This window comes from Zeus faber, assembly GCF_960531495.2.
Source record: "Zeus faber genome assembly, chromosome: 1".
NCBI lineage: Eukaryota > Metazoa > Chordata > Actinopteri > Zeiformes > Zeidae > Zeus > Zeus faber.
Window position 1 is genome coordinate 8230717 of NC_137193.1, and position 23477 is coordinate 8254193.

The 23477-nt window shown below is 43.2% G+C and overlaps 1 protein-coding gene across 4 annotated transcripts in view; it reads left to right on the forward strand.

The window, feature by feature from the left end:
- LOC307242233 (F-box-like/WD repeat-containing protein TBL1XR1) overlaps positions 1-22714 on the forward strand; it is a gene marked incomplete at its 3' end in the record, with an annotated part of 48558 nt that extends 25844 nt beyond the window's left edge. For 3 of the 4 annotated variants that reach the window (XM_080016610.1, XM_080016609.1, XM_080016611.1), the window contains 14 exons: positions 10065-10171; positions 11737-11882; positions 12956-13181; positions 13444-13576; positions 13748-13889; positions 15671-15734; positions 16179-16276; positions 16378-16438; positions 18059-18180; positions 18345-18419; positions 19017-19144; positions 19637-19802; positions 19920-20021; positions 20197-22714. In XM_080016610.1, coding sequence (XP_079872736.1) covers positions 10114-10171; positions 11737-11882; positions 12956-13181; positions 13444-13576; positions 13748-13889; positions 15671-15734; positions 16179-16276; positions 16378-16438; positions 18059-18180; positions 18345-18419; positions 19017-19144; positions 19637-19802; positions 19920-20021; positions 20197-20223 — 1548 coding nt within the window. In that variant the 5' untranslated portion in view covers positions 10065-10113. Of the gene's footprint in view, positions 1-10064; positions 10172-11736; positions 11883-12955; positions 13182-13443; positions 13577-13747; positions 13890-15670; positions 15735-16178; positions 16277-16377; positions 16439-18058; positions 18181-18344; positions 18420-19016; positions 19149-19636; positions 19803-19919; positions 20022-20196 lie in introns of those variants that run through there. The other variant, XM_080016612.1, reaches the window with a different exon arrangement.
- Between the last annotated feature and the right edge of the window lie 763 nt (positions 22715-23477).

A 23477-nucleotide genomic window follows, 5' to 3' on the forward strand; every position in this document is an offset into this window, starting at 1 on the left:
TACACTCTGTATCTCTGCTGCCTCTGATTCCGCCTGGCAGATTCGGTTAAAATCTGGGCACGCTCTGCACGATCAAAGTGCATAGATGATGTGTAATGCAGATGGCCCATGTAAATGACTACGTAAGAGCCTCCTGATTTACTATGAGACGTTTGTTGCCATGCATTTTGGCGATCGACAATCAAAGCCGTAGAAGGCCTGCACGATATTAGGGAAGTCTGCGATATGCGATAACATGGTTCAAATATTGCGATGACGATATGACTTGTGATAAATACAAAATATTTAAGTGTGCATATTAGTTATGTCCTTCTGCTTTAATAGATACACTGCTGACATAGACCACAAACATTGAATAGCCTATGCAGATTGAAAAAAGAAATTAAATAAATTATTTAGAACATGCTTTTACTCAACAAATTGTACAAGAATCACTAACCAATTAAACAGAACAATCATTTAAATAAGACATTCTACCTTTAATATATAAAAAAATAATTTCCCCTGCTGTCTTTGAAAGATTTTCTTCTCAACTCAACAAAAACATAATTTTTAATAACACAAACACAAATGATAAAAAAAGCACTGGCGCTCCATCCAGCGTCCTTTATGGCATAGTACGCACATTTATTTAACAAGTCTAAAATAAAAATAAACATTTATAAAATGAAAAAATATATTTAAATATCTCATCATACATTGTTACTGTTGTATTTTTGTCTGTCTTTTTAAAAACAATCCAGGACAGATCCACTAGTGACGGGTCCTGTCGCTTTAAGAGATTGCATTGTGGGTAATGTACGGCGCAGAGATCGCTGGTGAGAGCCGATACACTGGTTGCGTGTTATTATTTTATCCTAAAAGTTAGAACATGGCTGTATGCGACCTGTCCAAGAGTACTGCCTCATGGTGTCTCTGAATGGAACCTTGTTTTTGGGAACTTCCAACAAAGAGTGATTTCCTTCCACAAACATACTAAACACGTGTGCATGTGTAAGCCCTCAGATATCTCATCCACTTTTTAAACATTTGGGACTAAAATACACGACTCAGACTCACTGCTCTGGAGCTGCAGGCGAACTTCATGTGTGAGAACACAAACAATATGTTTTGACTGACTTGGGGGGTGAGTAAGGAATGTCAAAATTACAATTCTGCTCACTAACTATCGACGCTGACATGGTTATTATATGATTATATTCAAAAATGGTATTTTTGGAATTTGCAAATCAGTTTAAAATCTTAGAGGAGATGCAATGTGTTTATCGTGCACGTTCATATCACGCCGATGATGAAAATACGATTTATCGGTCAGCACTGGAAAAAAAAAAAAACACACCACCTATGTTTTTGTAACAACTACCTCAATAATTCAAACATAAACTAGACGAGTTATCAATTCCAAAACTGTCCAAAAACAACCAGATGATGAACTCAGGGTCAGCTCCTTGAACATAGTCACCACCATTGAGCTTCCATTGACCACATTTAAGTGTAAAAGCTGGTTCCCTGAGCACTGCTGTGCTGCCACTTCCCAACAGGACAGGACAAACAGGCAGCTGCTCATCACACGTCCTCCATGCAGCTTAGTTTCAAATCCAGGCTGAACACGCCACCGCCAATGACGGGGCCAATAAAGGGCTGGCATGCGCCGAACGATTGTTTCCGGAAGACTCCGCAGCTTTTGTAATGCAGTGTAAAAGGCCGTTATAAAAGTTAAATACGCTCCGTCAGCTATGAGGTTATCCAACAGCTCTACGTGTTGGTAAAGAGCTGTTGGGGGGGGGGGCATTGAAAAGTGATGATTTATTGAATTCAGACGTGAGCTGTAGCCGGTTCACAACATTCAAAGTTTGCAGTTAATCACAGAGATGTTGCAATTAGAAACCCCATTGTTATGTTTCAGTGTGTTTGTCCACATTTACGGCTCTAAGGTCGAGCTATTTTGGGGGTCGCAGCTATGTAACGGGAAATGCAGTTTGCTTCGGGACACTTGGCTTTTTCCACAAAAAAAAAACAACATTTCATCTCAAGTTCAGCTCTGGTGAGCACAAACAAATACAATGCCTAGAATACAACTGATATGCACTCACTGAGCACTTTATGAGGAACACTTGCCCAGCGCGAGTGGATATGGTGGCATCCCCCACTTCTCAAGCCAAAGTAACGCCCTTTCCCGGGGCAAGTCAACTCTGTGGTCGGGGAGGTGGAATGCCTCAGGCAGCTGTCCGATCAGACAAGTGAAAAAAACATGTGCTCTCTAATCTAACGTTAATCCGAAAATAAACTGCTGCGTTGCTTTTCCAAGTGTGATCTCTACGTTATCTGAAAGTAAACTGCGTACTGTATGGCTGAAGCGGAGCTTTTCCAGCTGAGCCGCCTGCGCGGGTTGGCCTGGTACTTGAGCCGAAGCCCCGGGCGGCGGAGTCGGCGCTCGCAGGTTGTGCGTTCTAATAATGAAGAGAAAGTGCGCTCCGGAATATGATGAATATGATCAATTATATCTAAATACGATAAAAACTGATATATTTTACAATATGTCCCCTTGATTTGTCCACTTAAGAGGGCAGAACAGACACCGGCAGCTTGTGAGAAGTGCCGGTCTGCGCCGGTACGCGCTCCATACGGGTAGTTAACGTTATGGATATGATTTGGGCTGTGATATCAAAGATAAGATAATAATGTCAAACGGAACGTGGCGCCGTGATGTGATGAGTTAAATTAGAAGAACATACAGAGCGGACGCGGTCGTGGTGGGCGGAGGAGAAGAGATACTTGCAGTGGTTTTGAAAAGTTTGTCTCTTTTCATTGAGTCCAGACGCTCCCCACTGAAATCCTAAAATCAATCATTTAAAAAATGCTAAACAGAGAAAACATTTTTTTAATAAAAACAAATATACATTTCTTTCCACGTCGTCCATGCTGGTGTTTCACTGGCGGGCTGCAACGTAACTCGCCCTAACCTATATGAAAATAGAAACGATCGCCCAAGCCGTATATATACCATACTGTGTATCTATACCTTATTTATTGTTATTGTTACCTGTCATTAGTGCGCTAATAAATTATAATAATTGTCCAAATCCCTGCTTGTTTTATTTATTTTTTAATAGTCCTACATTTTCCATTTTTTGGACAAGTAAATTCGGACCCCTACAATAGCATAATGTGATGGACTCCAGGCCAAGAATAATTGAGGCTGTTTTGAGGGCAAAGGGAGGCCCTACCCAGCATTAGTATATTGTTCCTAATAAAGTGTTTAATGAATGTAGGTCCAAATGTATAAATAGCCTTGAAATTAAACTTAAAATGATGCACTTTGAGGACTGAAAAGGATGCTATCGGTCATGAGGACGAGACAAATGGGGGAAAACAGCTCATGTCTGGTGCAGCGTTTCCGTTATCGGGTAATTGCCAGTTTTTGACCAGGGAAATCTGTTGACGTCCGACATATTTAAATCTCTCCGGTCATAATGTCAGGTGACAATAATTCCCTCCAAGCAGAATTTAAATGAGTGCAGGGTGGATCATTTCGATTAGGGGGGAAAAAAAAAAAAAGTCTGTAGATCTGTTCATTTCAGCGCTCGGCAAGTGGCAACAGGAAGCCAATCAGTTTGGACGATCTGTCCCTCCCTCGTGGACAGGTAGACACACACAGACAGAGCACAGCGTCCAGAAGAGAAACAGAAGGATGACGTATTGTTGACGACAGGGACACATACATCCATAGTTTGGCGGGTTTCTTTGGGATACTGATGTTCCGAACCAAAGCAGACGGTAAATACTCATTGTGTAAAATATGTCGACGGGACGTCCCAACATAGACGGACAACACCACAAACTTTATTATTCATTTATTATTTACTTGTCATATTTATTTTGTTTTTGATTTGATCAAAATTGTACTTTAGTTAAATGTTATTTAAAGCGGCTGAAACGTATTAGTTATTGTTCACAAACGGATATTATTTGATTTCAAGTCGTAATATTTGTAATATATATATATATATATATTTTTTTTTTTTAAAGGGCGTTAACTGACAGGACCTATTTTATTTTCAATATTCAATAAAAAAAATTAGACATCTACATGCCTTCATGACTTCATTGTTTATATAACCTGCTTATCAACTGTTTTCAAGCTCAATAAACACAGATAATATTTGACCGGAATCTCTCCCATTTTTTCGGGAAATTGAAATCTTCCAGGACACGTTGGCCAGCACCAATTTTTTCTAATGGAAACTCTGCTCTGCTGGTTCCAAATTTAGCAGCGCTGATCCTGGTTTGTTGAGCTGCGCTCGGATGACAAAAGACAAAGTAGATTGCAGCCTTGCCTACGCACACTCTCCTAATAAATGGGCGCTGCCATCTTGAATCGGGCGCTGTGCGTGTGTGTGTGTGTGTGTGTGTGTGTGTGTTGGGGTGCGTGTCCTGTCTGCGAGTGCGTGACGTTGCAGTAAATCAGATTTATAGCTGACGAGGGGACTTTCCTGGAAGGGCTTGTGCAATGTAGCCAGAGGAGAAGGAGAATCGAGCTTTGTGTGTGCGCGCACGCTCGCCACACAAACGTGCAGCGCGTTTACCCAGCGTATGTGTTGCGTGTTACTGGCCCTTACATTCCCAGTGGCGTTCAAACAGAAGCCACATAAGTGGCCTCGCTCTCTGTCTGCGCCGCCGACCCCCCCCCCCCCCCCCTTTAATATTTCCGCACATCGTACGTCTTTGTCAGAGTCTTCCATACCTGTGGAGTATGCTCTCGTTCGGGTAGTTTATCACCACCAAACAAGCGGTCAACACAGCAGATTGGGAAATAGGTTTTGAATAAGCCGAAGTGTGACGCTGTGGAGCCGTTTCCGTTTTTGTTTTGTTTTTTTGGCGAGAGCCATGCAAAGTCACTGAAATGGTCGCAGACACTAATTTCATAATAACATTCAGTGTACCAAATATAGAGTTTCTTGCGTCTTTGACCCCATCCCCGCCCTTCTGCGCTTTGGGAAGCGGTTGCTCTCAGCCAATCAGACGAAATGTGCTAAATTGGTCACACAGCTCATGGAGCGATCCTGTGCATTTCGAAGGCACACGTTGCAATCACCGAAGCCCGAACTGCGGTCAGCCCTTCATTGAGACCTTTTGGAAAATCTGTTTATTTTTAGAGAGATGGATGGAAAGACTGATAGATCAATAGATATACAGTATAGATGGAAGGATCCATCTGTCTACGTTGGCTGAATGGAAGGTAGAGAAAGGCAAGTTGTATCTCGCAGGAAAGGAATGTTTTTCTCGCAACACCCGCCTCCCTCCACGTTTCTCTCCTCTTGTCTTGTGTCCTCACTCACCCCCCCCCCCCCCACCCCTACGCTCTTTATTTAGCAGTTTCTGAAAATAGGCACGCGGCTGACATACGGCCATTAAATAGGAATGAGCAGCGTTTCCACAAGGCCGCGTAATTGTCAGGAAAAGGCAGCGGCTGCAATCACAGCCGGCGAGGCCTTCAGTGTGAAAGGAAACAAATAATGGAGGGATATACATTGTGATACCTCAATGTCGCCGGAAGCTATCATTACGGCCCCCTCCCCCTGGGGGGCTACAAATCATACCTGCCAATGTGAGACTAAAATAATAACTTCATAACAGTACGCAGCAGCACCCCCATAACTGTCCTAATATTTTATTTTTAAAACCACACGGGTCTGTGCAGTGGAGATTGCCTTGATGTTCTGGAGACCCCGCTCGGAATCTCTGGCATCCCATTGAGGGTGCCTGAAGGATCCTGCCTTCAATTGTGTGGATCTAAATTTGGGAACAGTTTTGTGTGGGGGGAGGGGGGGGGGCATCTTTCCACCCGGTAATATTAATACGGTAGGTGACAGAGCAACTACAACTTAGAAGATGAGCTGCTCTCTCATGTGAAGTACCTTTTAAAGATACACGGTCACTTGGCTTCTTTGAATAATTTGGTGCATAACAGCATAGCAAATAGCAATAAACATAACAGGAGATAATAAGAAAGTAAAACGCAAGTGCTGCAAGTCAAGAAACATAAATGTAAAATAGAAAACAATATGTAAAATATGGCTGTTCTTTGAATAAAGAGCTGTACAGTTTGTGCAGGAATGTGTAAAATATGAACCAAGGAATGTGCAAATGTTCACAGTATGAAGTATAACAGTATGTGCAATGTGCAAGGATAATGGTCCAGAAGAATGTGTGTTAATGTAACGCATTGACAGATGTGGGGACTTGGCGGTAATTTAACGTGTAGTGTCTAAGGGGGCGGGATGAGAGTCCATGTCGGGGCGGGGGGGGCCCGGGCCTTGTTGATGAGGCTAGCTGCAGGCGGGAAGAAATGTTCTTATGGCATGGGGTTTTGGTCCTAGTGGACCGCAGCCTCCTGCCGGTTGGGGCGTACCTCAAAAAGTTTGTGTCCAGGGTGATAGGCCACAACCTTTCCTGCTCGCCTCAGAGTCCAGGAGGCGCACAGGTCCTGGAGAGACATTGCAGCCAATCACCGAGCAAAATGCATAATGCATGCATAAAGCATAATGACCGAGCATAACCCAACTCCAGGGATAAGGGAGGTATCGCCAATTTGTAATGTAAACATGGACCCGTAAAGCCATGTCAGTACTGTGAGAATAAAGCTGATCAAACTTGAGTCAGAATAGGGAATACTTCTCTGGTGGTTTTCCGTCTATGCTCGGAAACCACCGATCTGTCATTTGATGTGGAACTCGTTATCTGTCAGATTGGAGGCCCTGCGGAACAGATTACGTTGTTTTGGTTTTTTTAGCCGCTCCCTGTGGCCTGTGCCTCTGTGTCCAAAGCAGACCGCTCAGAATCTCCTCGGGCTAGTTAAGTTGCAATAATTCATCCTGCAAACCTGATGGTTGACACCCCTTGTTGTAGAGGGTCACCAGTGGAGGTCACAAATGAGACAACTGGAACCAGTCGCTTCTACAGGTGGAGCTGGTGCTTACTTCTAGGTTTCACCAGTGAATTTCACATTTGAATGTACCCATACCTCCCTCAAATGAGACCCCTTTAAGCTGTAATTGGTAGAAGACATTTTATAGTACGGGTGCTCCTCACTTAACGACCGAGTTCCGTTCCTAGGACCAGGTTGTTAAGCGAATTGGTCCATAAGCGAGGACCCGTGTCATTTTGACGGTAAGGGGGCGTTGCCACTGCGAACGCTAGTGTAGTGGATACTGACAGACTGCGGGAACGAGACTGAGACTGAGAACGGTGATGAGATGAGATGCTTGACGCTGAGACGCTGTGCACGCAGCGGTCTTGTACGCAGCGTACAATACCGACTGGTCAGAGAGCTGGTCGTGAGGCTGAACGGTCGTTTAACAGGTATGTCGTCAAGTGAGGAGTACCTGTACGTGGTCTAGGGTAAAAGCTGAAGGTGACGGGCCCGGTGTGTTTGGAATGACCAAGTTGGAAGAGAGAGGAGGACAATGGAAATTTTAGATAAAAGAGCTGGAAATTCTCGTGGACAAAACAACTTGAAAGGGACATGTAATTTCTGCTGCTAAAGAAAACAGTGTTAAGCGCATTGCATCTTTAGCATCATACATAATTGAACTGCTAATAATAACTTGAAGGGATTTTTATCTCTTTGGTGAGTCAACGTGGTCTATCTAACTGATGAAGTCTAAAAATGCCTGTTCTGCACCACACAGTCATAGGTGGAAAATCCTGTATCCAGTCTTCAAGCTATTATTTGTTTTTCATGTTGTTACATTTGATGAGCAACTCAATGACATATGTATGTAGGATGTATAGACAATGAATGCAACATACAGTAGCTCCATTGTCACGATAGGACTGATTGCTATAATGACAGCGAACCCCACACCCTTAATTTCTCTTGTTCATTTGTAACACTAACACTTGTATCACTTCAGCAGGCAGCATGTAATCCCCACGCTGCATTTTGACAAATAATCACAAATTTTTCACAAAAACATCATGGCAGCAAAAAAATTGCGTCCAAATGCTGTCTTGGCCCATCTCCACTTACTGGGCCACTGTGGTTATTTTTGTCTCACTTGGAAGCCTCAGCACTTCCCTCTTCCGACATAATCTCATTAATCAACATCACATGTTGATGCCTATGAAAAAAAAAAAAAAAAAAAAAAGACGGCAGATAATAAAAAACAAAAATAGCGGATTGCCTCTTCAGTTCCTTATCGGGTAGAGAGCGGTAGAATGGACGGCGGTAGAGTAGACTCCCTTTGTCCCTTCTCAGAAATCGCTTCCTTTTAGGGCCAATCTGTTATTTCCCAGGACACGGGATTCCATCGCAGATTTCCCTCATCACCATCTGTCGTCATATCGACGTGAAATGAATCAACCCGTCAGAATATTAACAAATTGCAGCCCACCTTTTAAAACCGGCCCCAATTTGCATGCTCCGACATGTTTTTGTGTTAAAATATTTGACCCAGTTGACGCTGACCTTGCGCTTCCAGTGAGGGGGGGGGGGGGGAGAAAAAAAAAACAAAAAAAAAACCCCAGTATACGACCGACTTGTTCTCTCGTTCTGCGGCTTCAGCCTTACAGTCCTCCCTCTCTCCCTCTCCTGCCTCTTACACCATGACTTGATTTGAGATCTACTGTACAGCCAAGCTCACCGCTGGCAGCACACACACGGTGAAGGGGGGTGGAGGGTAGAGTGAGCGGGAGAGAGAGAGATTCCTGTCTCCTTCTCCCCATCCCCCCATCCCCCCATCCCCCCAGCTCCTCCTGCCTCTGTCAACAGTCTGCGAGCCAGGTTTCGGTTGTGGCCGGCGGCTCCACAGCACCACTGCAGCGGTGTGGCCGTTTGGCGGAACTGCGGGGTATTGTCACTGGACTCCCGCGGTTTTAAAGAGATGCGCCACTGCTGCCCCCCCCCCCCCGCCCATTGTTATGTGAATTTAGTGTTTTACCAGATTACTTTAATAAAGAGCTGGGGGGGGGTAGTTTTTGTTTTTTTGCGTGAATGGGCATCGAGATATCATTACAAACAAAACAGCCGTATTATACTGTTTATCGACCAAAAGAGGGGTCGCCAACCCGACAGACCCCTGTTTTAGTGGGACGGTTGGAAGGGGGTGCTGATGGGCGATCCATTTCTCCCATAATAATAATAAAAAATAAAAATAAAAAAACTTGGGATAAAATAGGGTAATATATGACCGAACAATCGCCACATTAAGGGGGCGCCACTGTGTGGTTTTAGTGGGGAAAAAGGAGACAATAACTTCTTTCCCAACATTAGTTTTTATAATCACGGCGGGAGAATAACATGGCAACACTTGTGTTTTAATGAGTCATGTTCCAGAATAAACAACATTATTTAGCTGGGAGGAGAGAGGAGAAGAGAAAGTCCAGACGAGCGGCGGGAAGCGGATTTATCTTCTGGGCAAGATATGAATATTCATGATGCACACGTTCTGAACGCGTCCTCATCGCTCTAGTCCAAATTAGTCTTCTTTGTTATTATTGCTGTTATTATTATTATTATTATTATTATTATTATTATTATTATTATTATTATTATATAGTCTACTGCAAAGGGGAAAGCAATGCTTGCTTTGCAATGCACGGTAAACTTCAGAGACAACGCGATTGTTGCTTGTAGAAGTATTGTCGGCTTTGTTTTAGAGGGATCGTGTGGTGTTTAAACATACATTAAAATTATTTATGTATATTTATAGGAAAGGTGGAATATTTCATACATTTTTGAAAACCATAAACAACTTGCGATTATGACGGTGTCTTTGCGCGTGTGTGTCGATGACAATCGATAACCGTGAATCGCTCCATTATGAAGTAATGGGCCCGGCCCTAGTTTAATGGTGTAAATAGATTGAACGTCAGCCCCTTGTCCATTGTGTAGGACGGGGAGCTCCAATCGTGGGCGTAAATCAAACCTGATGACCTCCCGCTCTGTCGCTCTCTCCCCCTCTGTCTGTCTGGCTATGCAAAGGAGTAATGTTTTTTTTTCCTTGATGATGAGACTCCTCCCTCCCCCCCTCCCTGTCTCTCTCTCTCTCTCTCTCCCCCAGGGCCAGGTGTGTGTGTGTGTGCTGACCTCATGGTGTAACAGGAGTAAAGATGAGCATTAGCAGTGATGAGGTCAATTTTCTGGTCTACAGATACCTACAGGAGTCAGGTACCAGAACACACACACACACACACACACACACACACACACACACACACACACATTTCTCTTTCAGTATTTGAACTATGACCTTGGGGAAGACTCCACTCTGATTGGCTGGAGGGTTTCCATTCAATTATAATGAATAGAAACCCACTTAACAGTTGCAGCCAAACTGAGTTGGCTGGTCCTGTGACTGGGGGTGTCGCTGTATGAAATTTCACCGTACGGTATCTACCAAAATACCGCAGTATACGGTATTTCAGGGCATTGATTTTCTGCCTACGTTTTCTGTACATTCAGTTCATTATTCGTGCATATTAAAATAGGAAGGCACATGGTAAAGCGTGTGACGTGGCGCAGCATGGGAAGGCGCGTGGCGAGGCTCTCAAATTCACAGGGGAGACAGAATAAGCAACATCCATATCAAAATTGAAGATGTAAACTTGAATTCACCTCACCTTGTCCGCCGCGCAGTAGCAGATGGACAAAGGTGGTTCCAGTCCATCCAACGGGCAATTTCCCGCAGTGCCACGTTCCGCCATGTTGGTTTACACTCGCTCCCACGCGCACGCAAGTAACGTAAAGCACCGTGTTGTAAAATATTGCCGTGAAACAATTCTGCCGCTGCCGCTCTAAACAGAAGATGGTGGAACATGTCTGCTGTGGTAAGCGTGAATTTAAGTTTACATCGTCAGTTTTGCAACATAAATGTGTACGGGGGACACGGTAACACAGGGAAAGGCTCACGGTTCAGAACCGGGGTTGCTTGGTGCCGCAGTGCACTCTACCTGCGACACTGCTCCCAACTCTGTCGTCCACACTCAGTTCGAGCAACTTTCCACGTCTGGTGAACGGTGCATGCGTGGTTTTTGTTTCCAGACAGTCGATAGACAGCAGATGTTGGTGAAAGTGTTCAAGTGATTATGCACACAGGCTATATGTACTTTTCCTGTTGCTGGTACCTATGTACCCAGTATGTCTGTAAAGGAAACATCCATTGAGCTTCATATTTTCTTCACATGTAGAATACAATTCATGTCATAATGCTCTGCCAAATGTTTTGCAGATGTGTTGCATCTTTTATATATAGTATGATTTTGACATGATGATTGTAAACTATTAATACATCGATTGTATTCTATTGTATATATATTATGTTGGCCAACTATAAGCAGCGTAGAAGACAGTCAGAAAGACGAGCCTGCCCACTGGAGTATTAACAAACCAGTTCCATTGTAAAACAATCCAGTGTGAATTAAGGATAGTCCATTCGGTCAGGTTCCGGGTATTAGAATGACCAGAAGGTGGTCACCATGGAAACAAAACATTGTCTTGTTAAAAAAAAATCTGTAGTTGTGGGATAACGCCCTTCAAGGTGCACATTATAATTATCATGTTTATTGTTATTATTATTATTTTTTTACTCAGATATGACCAGTGTGTTCCAGTCAGTAGAAACAGATGGTTGTCATTGCGTAGTTGTTATCGGATGGGGTGAAACATGCTAATACACACAGGAAGTGCACTGCCAAACCCCTGAAGGTGACGTCGAGCCCCCCTCCCCCCCTCAGGGTTTTCCCACTCTGCGTTCACCTTTGGCATAGAGAGCCACATCAGCCAGTCCAACATCAACGGCGCGCTAGTGCCCCCTGCTGCCCTGATCAGCATCATCCAGAAGGGCCTGCAGTACGTGGAGGCGGAAGTCAGCATCAATGAGGTGAGGTGGTGTACATACACATCCATCATCATCCATCCTCCTCCTCCGGTTCATCATATTCACTTCCGTGCGGCTCCACCCCCGGTTAGGGCCCGGTGAGACCAATCTCGTTTTTCTGTTGTTAAGGCACTTTTCTTTAAGAAACGGTTGTTGGTGAATCCAGAAACATTTCATTGGTCATCGTGTCCTATCCTCATATTGAGTTTTATCGACAAAGCGTTGACAACTGGAGGAGAATGATAGTTTCAATATCTTTGTTGTTTTGTCAACAACTCCACCTGAAGTTGTAGGTGTTGCTTCGAATGGATCCAGAAAATGATTAAAGTATACAAGTATAATTATATAATTATATAAGTATAATTACATAATTATATAAGTATACGTGTAATTATATAATTATATAAGTACGAGTATATAAGTATAATTGTATAAGTATAATTATATAAGTACAATTATATACTTATATAAGTATGAGTATACGTATATAACTATAAGTATAATTATACAAGTATAAGTGTAAAAGTATATAAATACATAAGTATAAAAGTATACGTATAAAAGTGTCAGTATATAAGTATAAATGTATAAGTATATAAGTATAATTATATAAGTATAAGTGTAAAAGTATATAAATACATAAGTATAAAAGTATACGTATAAAAGTGTCAGTATATAAGTATAAATGTATAAGTATAATTAGCGTCTTTCAAATAGGTACACTTCTACTCTATTTCACTCTAAATAAAACTGGATTATTGGCAAAAGCTCTAGGAAGTAACTCTCTTGGATTCCGTGGTTCCAATTCAAAGCGTCTGCAAATGTTGATATAATGACACGGTAAAGCAGAAAACGATGAAAGCTTCTCCCGGTCAGAGGACAGCGACGAAAACGCCGAAACCTCCACGGAACCCTCGCAGGCGTCCTCATTTCAGGGCGGAGCCTTGTCGCCGAGGGCTCCCCCGCTGCACGCTGCGGATGACAACCAACGATGTGACGACTCGTCTCTGAAGCGACTCGGGAGAAGCTGAAGCAGAAAAGTCAACTTGTCTTTCTCTGTCGCCACCGAAACGCAGGACGGAACGCTGTTCGACGGGCGCCCCATCGAGTCACTGTCGCTGATCGACGCCGTGATGCCAGACGTGGTGCAGACCCGGCAGCAGGCCTACCGGGACAAGATGGCCCAGCAGCAGGCGGCCGCCGCCGCGCCGGCCTCCTCCACCGGGGGCAGCATCTCCAGCAACGCCAAGAACGGCGAGAACACCGCCAACGGCGAGGAGAACGGGGCGCACCCCTTAGCCAGTGAGTGCACGGGGAGAGAGGGAGAGAATAACAGACGGACAGTTTGTTAATACCAAGAGCTATGATCAAGTTTTATGTTTTTGTTTTTTTTTATATATTGACGTCTCGAATAGACAAAAGTGGATCACATGTCAATAATTCATCAGGCGAAACGTCCAAAAAAAGTTTCCTCATATCAACTAGACATTATAACAACAGACATGAGCCTGCTGCCAGTAGTCCTGTTGAACCTCCGCCTCCATGACCTCCTCTCCTCCGTCAGACAACCACACCGACCTGATGGAGGTGGACGGTGAGGTGGAAATCCCCCAAAACAAGGCCATGGTTCTGCGGGGGCACGAATCGGAGGTGTTCATTTGCGCATGGAACCCCGTCAGCGACCTGCTGGCGTCCGGGTGAGTGACCGCGCCCCCGTCAGGAAGCAGAGCCTTTGAAACCAAACACAACAATGACGTCACATGGTCTGTTTTGTCGGTTTTATCTGGAAATCACCTTGACTTGAAGTGTGTGTGTGTGTGTGTGTGTGTGTGTGTGTGTGTGTGTGTGTGTGTGTGTGTGTCTCTCAGGTCCGGCGACTCCACCGCCCGAATCTGGAACCTGAGTGAGAACAGCACCAGCAGCTCCACCCAGCTGGTGCTGCGGCACTGCATACGAGAGGGGGGGCAGGACGTTCCCAGCAACAAGGACGTCACCTCACTAGACTGGAACGTAAGGACGCACACACACACACACACACACACACACACACACACACACACACACACACACACACACACACACACACACACACACACACACACACACTGAGATGCCTCCTTGACGTGCAACTGTTATTTTTAATGCAGGGGTTCCCGGCCCCCTTTGGGTCCTCGAAGGAATTACAGGGGGTCAGCCGCAAGCTTTTATTTTTTCTCACTACACTATCGTTCACACAATAATACTAATATATATATATATATATATATATATATATATATATATATATATATATATATATATATACACACAAACACACACAGTGTTTGTCCTATATGCAGCTAGCAGCGGCAGTACGCCACTATTGAAATACGACCACCGCTGCTGAATGATTATTTTTTTACGAGAGTCTTACAAGGGTCTTAAACTAACGTTATATTATTTTGCACAATGGACACGTCACATCCAGGTCAATTCACACATCTGTGAGTAAAGCATGTAAACGAGAAACATTGCTCTTACCTGAGAATGTCAGCACAACGATTATAGCAACAACAAGCAGCAGGTAGATGTCAACAATGAAGCGGGCAATGCTGACCACGGACACAGGATTATCATTGGCCAAATGGAAAAGAGTCCTGCAGCTTCAACAACACAGTCAGTCAAAAAACGAAGGCAAATCTAGACTTAAGAATAATAAACAATAAGTTACTTCTTACACTACTACTTAAGTTACTCACCTAAATAAGCAGAAAAAAAACAGATGCTATCTTTTCCAATGGGGAACACTGGTAGTAAAAGGAGAATTACTAAAATCCCGCCCATGTTGTCACGGTCCGTTGGCAAATGGCCTCTGCAGTAGAGGACATTCTGTCGGTGACGGTCGGGTTTATTTACCACTTTCATCACCACATCAGTGGAATGACTGGACATTCTTGTCAAAGACGCACTTCGCCGTGTACACGGAGTGAAACGTGGAGGAGAGGGAGTGGCACCGGTGCGCTTGTGATTCTCCGCCGATGTTGACTTTACACCGTTACTGAAATATTTCACACAAATGTGCGTTCACTGTGCAACAAACTGGATGAACTTATATTGAACTTTATTTTTTTATAACATTCAAATTTCGTTCCCTGCAGCCCTAGTGCCGGGTGCAGTGTGCGTTGGGGGGGGGGGGTGCTGTGGACCCCTCTGCGTAGCCGACCGCAGCTCTGCCAACTCCAAGTCGGAGCCGCAGTCGACTCCTCACAGGGGCCCGCGCCCCCCAGCGCCAACTGCCTTTGTTTACCGGTGGATTTGAATGCCCCAATATGCCGACCGTGTGGGACCGTATTACCCACAAAAATACAGGGAGAATCAGGAACCTGATTATGATTTTGAAGTTGAAATCAAACGCTCATTTTGATTGGTTTTCAGAACCGTGACACCCCTAAAAAAAAGAGTTAGGGTTATATATACAGTATATGGTCCACTAGATCCAGATTTTTATAATTATAAAGCCCAGAATCGTGATTGTGGCACTGCCGCTTGGGGCCGCCTGTGTGAGCACCTCGTGTAGATTACACACATTTTAGTATTTTTAGAGCTTATTGTGCGTAATCGTCAGGTGTCATGACATTTGTCTGCATATACAGTATGTATTTGTATGTGACAAATAATCTCTTGAATCCTATCTAGACCTGTCTTTATCTTGGCATTAAATATTATATATTATATATCATATATTAATATCATATAATAATATATATATTTCTTCGACATGGATGCCTTGCTAACCCTTCTCTCTCTGACAGAGCGAGGGAACTCTCCTGGCGACGGGCTCCTACGACGGCTTTGCCAGGATATGGACGAAAGACGGTAAGACGCTGGCTGAACGGCTGTTTCCACGCTTGGCGGTGCACCAACGTTAGGGTCATGGGACCAAACAAGCTGACTCACTCTGGGTTAAAAAAAAACAACAACAAAAAAAAAAAAGCAGTAGCCCTGTGTGCCAGGTTGATGTTGTTTCCATTCTAAAATCCATCCTGTGGCTTTAGCTCCACTTCACCGTTTAAATATAAAAGTAGAAAAATGCCATCACACGTTTAATGATAAAATATTATTTAAACGTTTAGTAATAACCCGCCGCTAAGCTGCTAAACAGTGTTTCCCCAGACTACGATCCATACCTACCATCCAAATCTACCGCAGCGTGTTAATATAGTAAGATTTCTGAAGAATACAAAAAAATAAAGCTCTTGCTCCCCCCTCACAGATGTAAGGCGTTATTAAAGTTTGCTCTGGTTTGTGGTGTGACTGTAGGTAACCTCGCTAGTACACTGGGTCAACACAAAGGACCCATCTTCGCTCTCAAGTGGAATAAGAAAGGAAACTTCATCCTCAGCGCCGGCGTGGACAAGGTGATGCAGCGGCCGCTTACTTGACGTCCCAGCACACGCCAGGAAACGAGTGACAAATGAAAGCCTTGTTCAACGTGTGTGTGTGTGTGTGTGTCTTCCAGACAACAATCATATGGGACGCCCACACAGGAGAAGCCAAACAACAGTTTCCTTTCCATTCAGGTACAGGAACGTGAAATGTATCCCCCCCCCTGGAGCTGAACTCATTCATTCGTTCATTCGTTCATTCATTCATTTAGTTTAGTTTAGTTTAGTTGAGTTTAGTTTGTTTATTTAGTTTGTTTAGTTTGTTTGGTTTAGTTTGGTTTTAGTTTAGTTTAGTTTGTTTGGTTTAGTTTAGTTTGTTTAGTTTAGTTTAGTTTGGTTTAGTTTAGTTTAGTTTAGTTTAGTTTGTTTATTTAGTTTGTTAAGTTTGTTTGGTTTAGTTTGGTTTTCATTTAGTTTAGTTTGTTTGGTTTAGTTTAGTTTAGTTTAGTTTAATTTAGTTTAGTTTGTTTAGTTTGGTTTAGTTTAGTTTGTTTATTTAGTTTGTTAAGTTTGTTTGGTTTAGTTTGGTTTTCGTTTAGTTTAGTTTGTTTAGTTTAGTGTAGTTAGTTTAGTTTGGTTTAGTTTAGTTTAGTTTGTTTATTTAGTTTGTTAAGTTTGTTTGGTTTAGTTTGGTTTTAGTTTAGTTTGTTTGGTTTAGTTTAGTTTGTTTAGTTTAGTTTGTTTATTTAGTTTGTTAAGTTTGTTTGGTTTAGTTTGGTTTTAGTTTAGTTTGTTTGGTTTAGTTTGTTTAGTTTAGTTTAGTTAAATTTGGTTTAGTTTAGTTTAGTTAAGTTTGTTTATTTAGTTTGTTAAGTTTGTTTGGTTTAGTTTGGTTTTCGTTTAGTTTAGTTTGTTTGGTTCAGTTTGGTTTAGTTTAGTTTAGTTTGTTTATTTAGTTTGTTAAGTTTGTTTGGTTTAGTTTAGTTAGTTTAGTTTGGTTTAGTTTAGTTTAGTTTAGTTTAGTTTAGTTTGGATTAGTTTAGTTTAGTTTGTTTGGTTTAGTTTGGTTTAGTTTAGTTTGTTTAGTTTAGTGTGTTTAGTTTGTTTGGTTTAGTTTAGTTTAGTTTAGTTTAGTTTGGTTTGGTTTGGTTTGGTTTAGTTTGGTTTAGTTTGTTTGGTTTGTTTAGTTTAATTTGGTTTAGTTTAGTTAGTTTAGTTTAGTTTGTTTAGTTTAGTTTAGTTTGCAGTAGCTATGGATCCAAATGTTGATTCGGTTTTATTTTCCTGAAAGGAGAAGTGGAGGTGTGTGTGTGTGTGTGTGTGTGTGTGTGTGTGTGTGTGTGTGTGTGTGTGTGTGTGTGTGTGTGTGTGTGTGTGTGTGTGGCCTGACACTGCTCCTCTTCATCTGGATTTTGGCTCTTATTGAGGAGACGCGAACAGAATTCAGGCACATCTGCATTAGCTCTCAGTTACTTTTACCTCTTAGTAACTTTTACCTCGTAGTTACTTTTACTTCTTAGTTACTTTTACCTCTTAGTTACTTTGAAACGTACACTTACAGTACGACCGTGTGAATGTCCTGACTGTACTGTAAATATTCTGTATGTACTTTACTTCTGTCTCAACTTGAGCGTCTTGGATGGAGCACATCTCTGCACGTTGAAGCTACTCCAACCAAACACCTGGAGCTGGATTCAACACCTTGAATAACTGTCATTTAATAACCTTTCTCAAGCGTCCGATCCAATCCAGAGAGGCTTTTTTGTGTTCACGCCAATGTCGGCGGTGGTTGACGAGTGCACGGTGTCCCTGCAGCTCCAGCTCTGGACGTGGACTGGCAGAGTAACAACACGTTTGCCTCGTGCAGCACAGACATGTGCATCCACGTCTGTAAGCTGGGACAGGACCGACCAATCAAAACATTCCAGGGACACACGGTGAGTGCAGGTCCCCACCACGTAGGGAAGCGGAGCAAACCAAGAGTCGATGGTAGAACAGGTTGAAATATCATCTGTGTGTGTGTGTGTGTGTGTGTATATAATATCAACGTAGGAGATAGTGAAGAGTAGTAACTCCTCCCTCCTCCTCCACCCTTCTCCAGAATGAAGTGAATGCAATCAAGTGGGACCCCACAGGGAACCTTCTGGCCTCCTGCTCCGATGACATGACGTTGAAGGTGAGGCCACCTCCACCCCCGTCCTTTACTCGACGTCTCCTACAGCTTCCTCACTTATTATTTTGTCATTCTTGTCATTTTTATGACAAGTGTCAAGGTCATTTGGGAAGAAGCGGCTTGATAACCATCACCAACCCACACGGAGACTTTCCTTCCTTAAAGAGTCTTGAGTTTGTTTCTGACAAATCCCGAGGGAACAAGTTTGTTTTCAAGTTCCTACAACGTTGTGGTTGAAACCCCAGAGCGGAAAGGAGGAAGTTCTGTGTGAAGAATCTGTTTGAAAGGCACAGAGTCAAACAAACAAAAAATAAAATTAAATCAAAAAATTATAATAATGATTAAAAAAATAAAATAAAATGAAAAGTACAGAATCAAACAAACAAACATTTTTTTAATTGATGAACAAACAAAAAAAGAAAGGCACAGTTTCTATAGGGTTTGAAAAAAGGAATTTGAAAGCAGATTTTATGTACATTTTAAAGTGATACAGTATGTGATGTGTAAATCTAATGTGAATTATACACATGAAACCCACTTCATGACATGCATGAAGTTTACTACATCACATTTCCCTCTACATGTACATGTGTGTTTCAGATCTGGAGTATGAAGCAGGACTCGTGCGTCCACGACCTGCAGGCTCACAGTAAAGAGATCTACACCATCAAGTGGAGCCCGACCGGCCCCGGCACCAACAACCCCAGCGCCAACCTCATGCTCGCCAGGTGAGTGTGGGGATCTGTGCTTCTCCCCGAGAAACGACATGACGATGATGAACAGAAACTCCGTCACCACATTGCACCATTCGCCGGATTACACCGTCAACTTGCAGAAGATGATGTAAACAAACTCAACGGAAATAACCGATGGAGGAGGGGTGGAGATGCTGTGAGGAGCAGTGTGGACTTACAATGTTTACAGAATTGGAATTTCCTCAGTGAAAAACGTCATCATTGTTTTCGTGGAGCAGCAAGTTGTTTTCTGCGGTGAAGGAATGAAAAGCAGCAGAACACAACTTTTTGCGCAATTGAGACGAGTTTAGAAAAAAGAAGCAAACATATGGTGGTGTTGGCAAACCCCAAGACCCCGGTCTGCAGTGGGTCCAAAGCAGGGGGTGTAGTGGTTGTAGTATATTGGTGGCGGGGGCTGTTTTTTGGTGAAGTTCTTTCTTTGTTTCTGTTTTCGTCACCTCTGCCCTCCTCTCCAACTCCTCCCAGTGCGTCGTTCGACTCGACGGTGCGTCTCTGGGACGTGGAGCGCGGCATCTGCATCCACACGCTCACCAAGCACCAGGAGCCCGTCTACAGCGTTGCGTTCAGCCCCGACGGCCGGCACCTGGCCAGCGGCTCCTTCGACAAGTGTGTCCACATCTGGAACACGCAGGTACGCCGAGGAACGAAGAACACCGCGTGGTTTTCAAAGAGACGTGACTGAAACGGCGTCGCGGCACGATGTCCACTCTAAACAACGCCTTCTCCCTTTTCTCCCCACTGTGTCCAGACGGGGGCACTAGTCCACAGCTACCGGGGGACGGGGGGCATCTTTGAGGTGTGCTGGAATGCAGCGGGGGACAAGGTGGGCGCCAGTGCGTCCGATGGATCGGTAAGTGAATACGGGATCAATTTAAAACAGTCACTCTGGCTGACTCCCAATGGCCAAAAAAATAATGTGTAGGTAAAAAAAAAATACCGGTGGTTATTGTTTATACCGTGTGGGGTTGTGATTGCACGGCGATTCTTTGATCCCGTTTCAAACATGGTCTCTGCTCTCTCCTCAGGTTTGCGTATTAGACCTGCGGAAATAAAACTGCTGCTGCTCCTTGGAAGCCATGGACCGACCATGAATGTGTACATAGCCAAATGACTGTCCCTGCCTGCCCCGCCGCGTACTGCACACGCTCATCCACCACGGCCCCGCCCACCGCCAGACAGACCAGACAGGAAGCAGGGGAGCAGGAACAGGAAGCCAGCAGTGCACCCCGACACAGCAGGTCCACGCCGAGGGAACGGGGGAAGGAAAGGACACAATGACGGACGGAAGAGTGGAAGAGTGGAAGAGTGGAAGCGCCCTCTCTTTTCTCTCTCTAATCTGTGCAGAGACTGATGGAGAGGTTGGAAGGGACGCGGTCAAAAACTCAAAAAGACAAAAAAAACAAAAAAAACAAAACAAAGAAGAGAAAACAGATCCGTATACGTACCAAAATTTGGAACTTATTTTACTTTTTTTCCCGATCTTTAACAACCCACCGCACTCGGCATCTTCATGGAAAACAAAACAAGAAAAAGCAAAAAAAAAAAAGGCTAAAAAAGGCAAAAAAAAAAAAAAAAAAAAAGAGTGTTTGTTTGGTAGCTGGATGTCAACGTTTCAGACATATCAACCCTCCACACCCAACGGGACTGAGGCGCTCAGGCCGCTCGCAGATTTCAACCTGTTTTTTTAATGTGATTTTTTTTTTTTTTTTTTTTTTTACTACTTAGTGGAGCAGGGTCGGGTCAGATCAGAGTTGCAATAAGTGAGGAGGCGCGGCGCAGCGCACACACACACACACACACACACACACACACACACACACACACACACACACACACACACACACACACACACACACACACACACACACACACACACACACACACACACACACACACACACACACACACACACACACACACACACACACACACACACACACACACAAAAAAAATATCTGGTAGTGTCTTTACTTTGGTTTTCCAACCAGCTCGGCAAAACATACAAACTACAGCTCTAAATCAGTTTGTTTCTTTGGCTTGTTCTTTTGGTGTGCATGTGTTTTGGACATGGGGTTTTCCAGCAGCATCCAAACGCACCGTCCTGCATCCAGGGGGTATTTTTGTTTGGGAGGGGTTAGTGGAGAGGCTGTCTGCTTTCAAATTTCACCAGACTCATAAGTAACGAGGAAGATGGAGCTCTGAAGTGACCGTGTGGGGGAAGGCGTCGAGATTCTTCTTTTTTTTTTTTTTTTTTTTTCCCGGGGGGGTTGTTTTGTAGAAAAACTAAACTGGGGGCTTCGTGTGTCGACCCCCCCCCACCCCCCCCCCCCCAAACATGGTGTCACCCGGGAGTTGTGTCAACAGATCATCCCATTACATTAAGACTGGGTTCAATTTGGGACGAACTGAACATCGTGCTCATACTTGTTTCATCAGGTCGGTTCACATCCAGTCGGTCTAAACGGTCAGATGTCTTTTTTTGGGAGGAGGCTTCTCCCTCTTCAAACTGCAATTCTTGGAGCGGAGCTGTGTTTTTAGGGGGAAGAAATAGGAGGTGCCCCGGAGCCCGAAAAGTTAGAATGGTGGAATCATGACGGTTGACCTTGGCTCAGCATTTTTTTGGAAAAACAATCCTTGGTCTCGCATTAAAGCGATAGCTGGACATTTGTGGCTGGTTTTCGTTATCAGTTCTAATAACATGACTTTTTAAACCGGAGATCATTTTCCCATTAGATGAGACGGGGAAGTGAAGGAATTGGTTTCCAAACCGAATGTCGAGCTATCTCTGTAATGTGTCCCGCTTTACGGCTCCCTGTGACCTGGTGAATTCTGCTCACTTTTTTGTTCTGACGTTCCTTTCTGACCAGACATTTTATACTCTTTTAAAAGAAAGATTTTAAAAAGTAAATTTTTTTGTAATTTCTTTGTAGAATCTATAAAAAAAAAAATTGAAATGTCAGTTGATAATTTATCGGCCGTACAGCGTGCCCGCTAACTACAGTGATTTTGTTACTTTTAAGAACAACGCAAAGGTTGACTCAGTAATTTGGACACAGCTGGAGGTTTTTTATTAAAAAAAAATGTTTTAAAGGCGTTTGCCTTGTATTATGTTCCTGGGAACGCATTTTCTTTTTTAAACAAGAAAGCCTGTATTCATTATTTTTTAATGTTTCTTATAATCTGAATTAAAAAGCACTTCAATAGCTTATCTAAAGATTATGTTGAAATATCTCAACACAGGAAGTGCTAAACTTCCAACTGCTTTTTTTTTTTTGGCCATATGGCTGCAGAGGCTGAGAGGACATTACTGAGTCAACCTTTACTCTTGTTCCTGCGATAAAGAGCTTGTTTCAGCCCTGCAGCATCTCTCCAATGGGTCAAAGTTCTGCCCCCTTCCCTTGAGGTTTTTTTTTTTTCCTTTCCTTTTTTTTTTTTTTATTATTTCTTTCGGGGAAAGTTGCTCTTGCATCACATCGATCTGTTGCCATTTCAATCAGATCAGTTAAAAAAAAAAAAAAGTCCAGAATAAAATATATTTTGATATTAAGACTCTGTAGTTTTGCTTTTGTATCCCCCGCTTTAAGGAAATGCAGGGTATGTGCACTCGACACACACCGCAACCACGTTTCTTCCAATCGAGTGCAACAATAGCGAAGATTTTGAGTTGGAGAAGGCGTCTAATGTCGCAGAGGTCCTGACTTTTTTTTTTTTTTGCCATTTCAGATTGCATTTTTAACCAACGGTGCTTATCCATGTACTAATCCCAATTGGTTTTTATTTTATTTATTTATATTTTCACATCTTTTACAATACAGCCGCCATGAATGACAATAACATCTTAATGATATGAATAAGACAAACAACCCTCCTCCCCGTCTCCCTCCCTCCTCCCAGTCCAAGAACACAGTAAAAAAAAAAAAAAGACCTAAAGATGAATACATGAATACTCATTTTCTAACAGATTTTAATGCATAAACTTAAGTTATTGCTTTTCCATTTTGAATCTTGCGATACCTATGTTTTTAAAAGCACTTGTCCCGGAAACCAAGTCACCCCTGGTGAAATTAGCGATAATCGTCGTCTAGGACTGACATTAGATATGTAAACTTATTAAGGAACATTAGACGCTGCTGCCCGGTGTCTGTTATTTTTATGTACACGTTATACACGCCGGGATTACGCCAGGTTCTCACCTTAACGTCCATAACGTAAGCTCCCCGTTTAACTCTGGGTTTATTAAGAGTTAAGCCAGGGAATTGGTCACACTGTCTTCTGATTGGTCAACTTCTGGGAGCCTGCCAGAGGG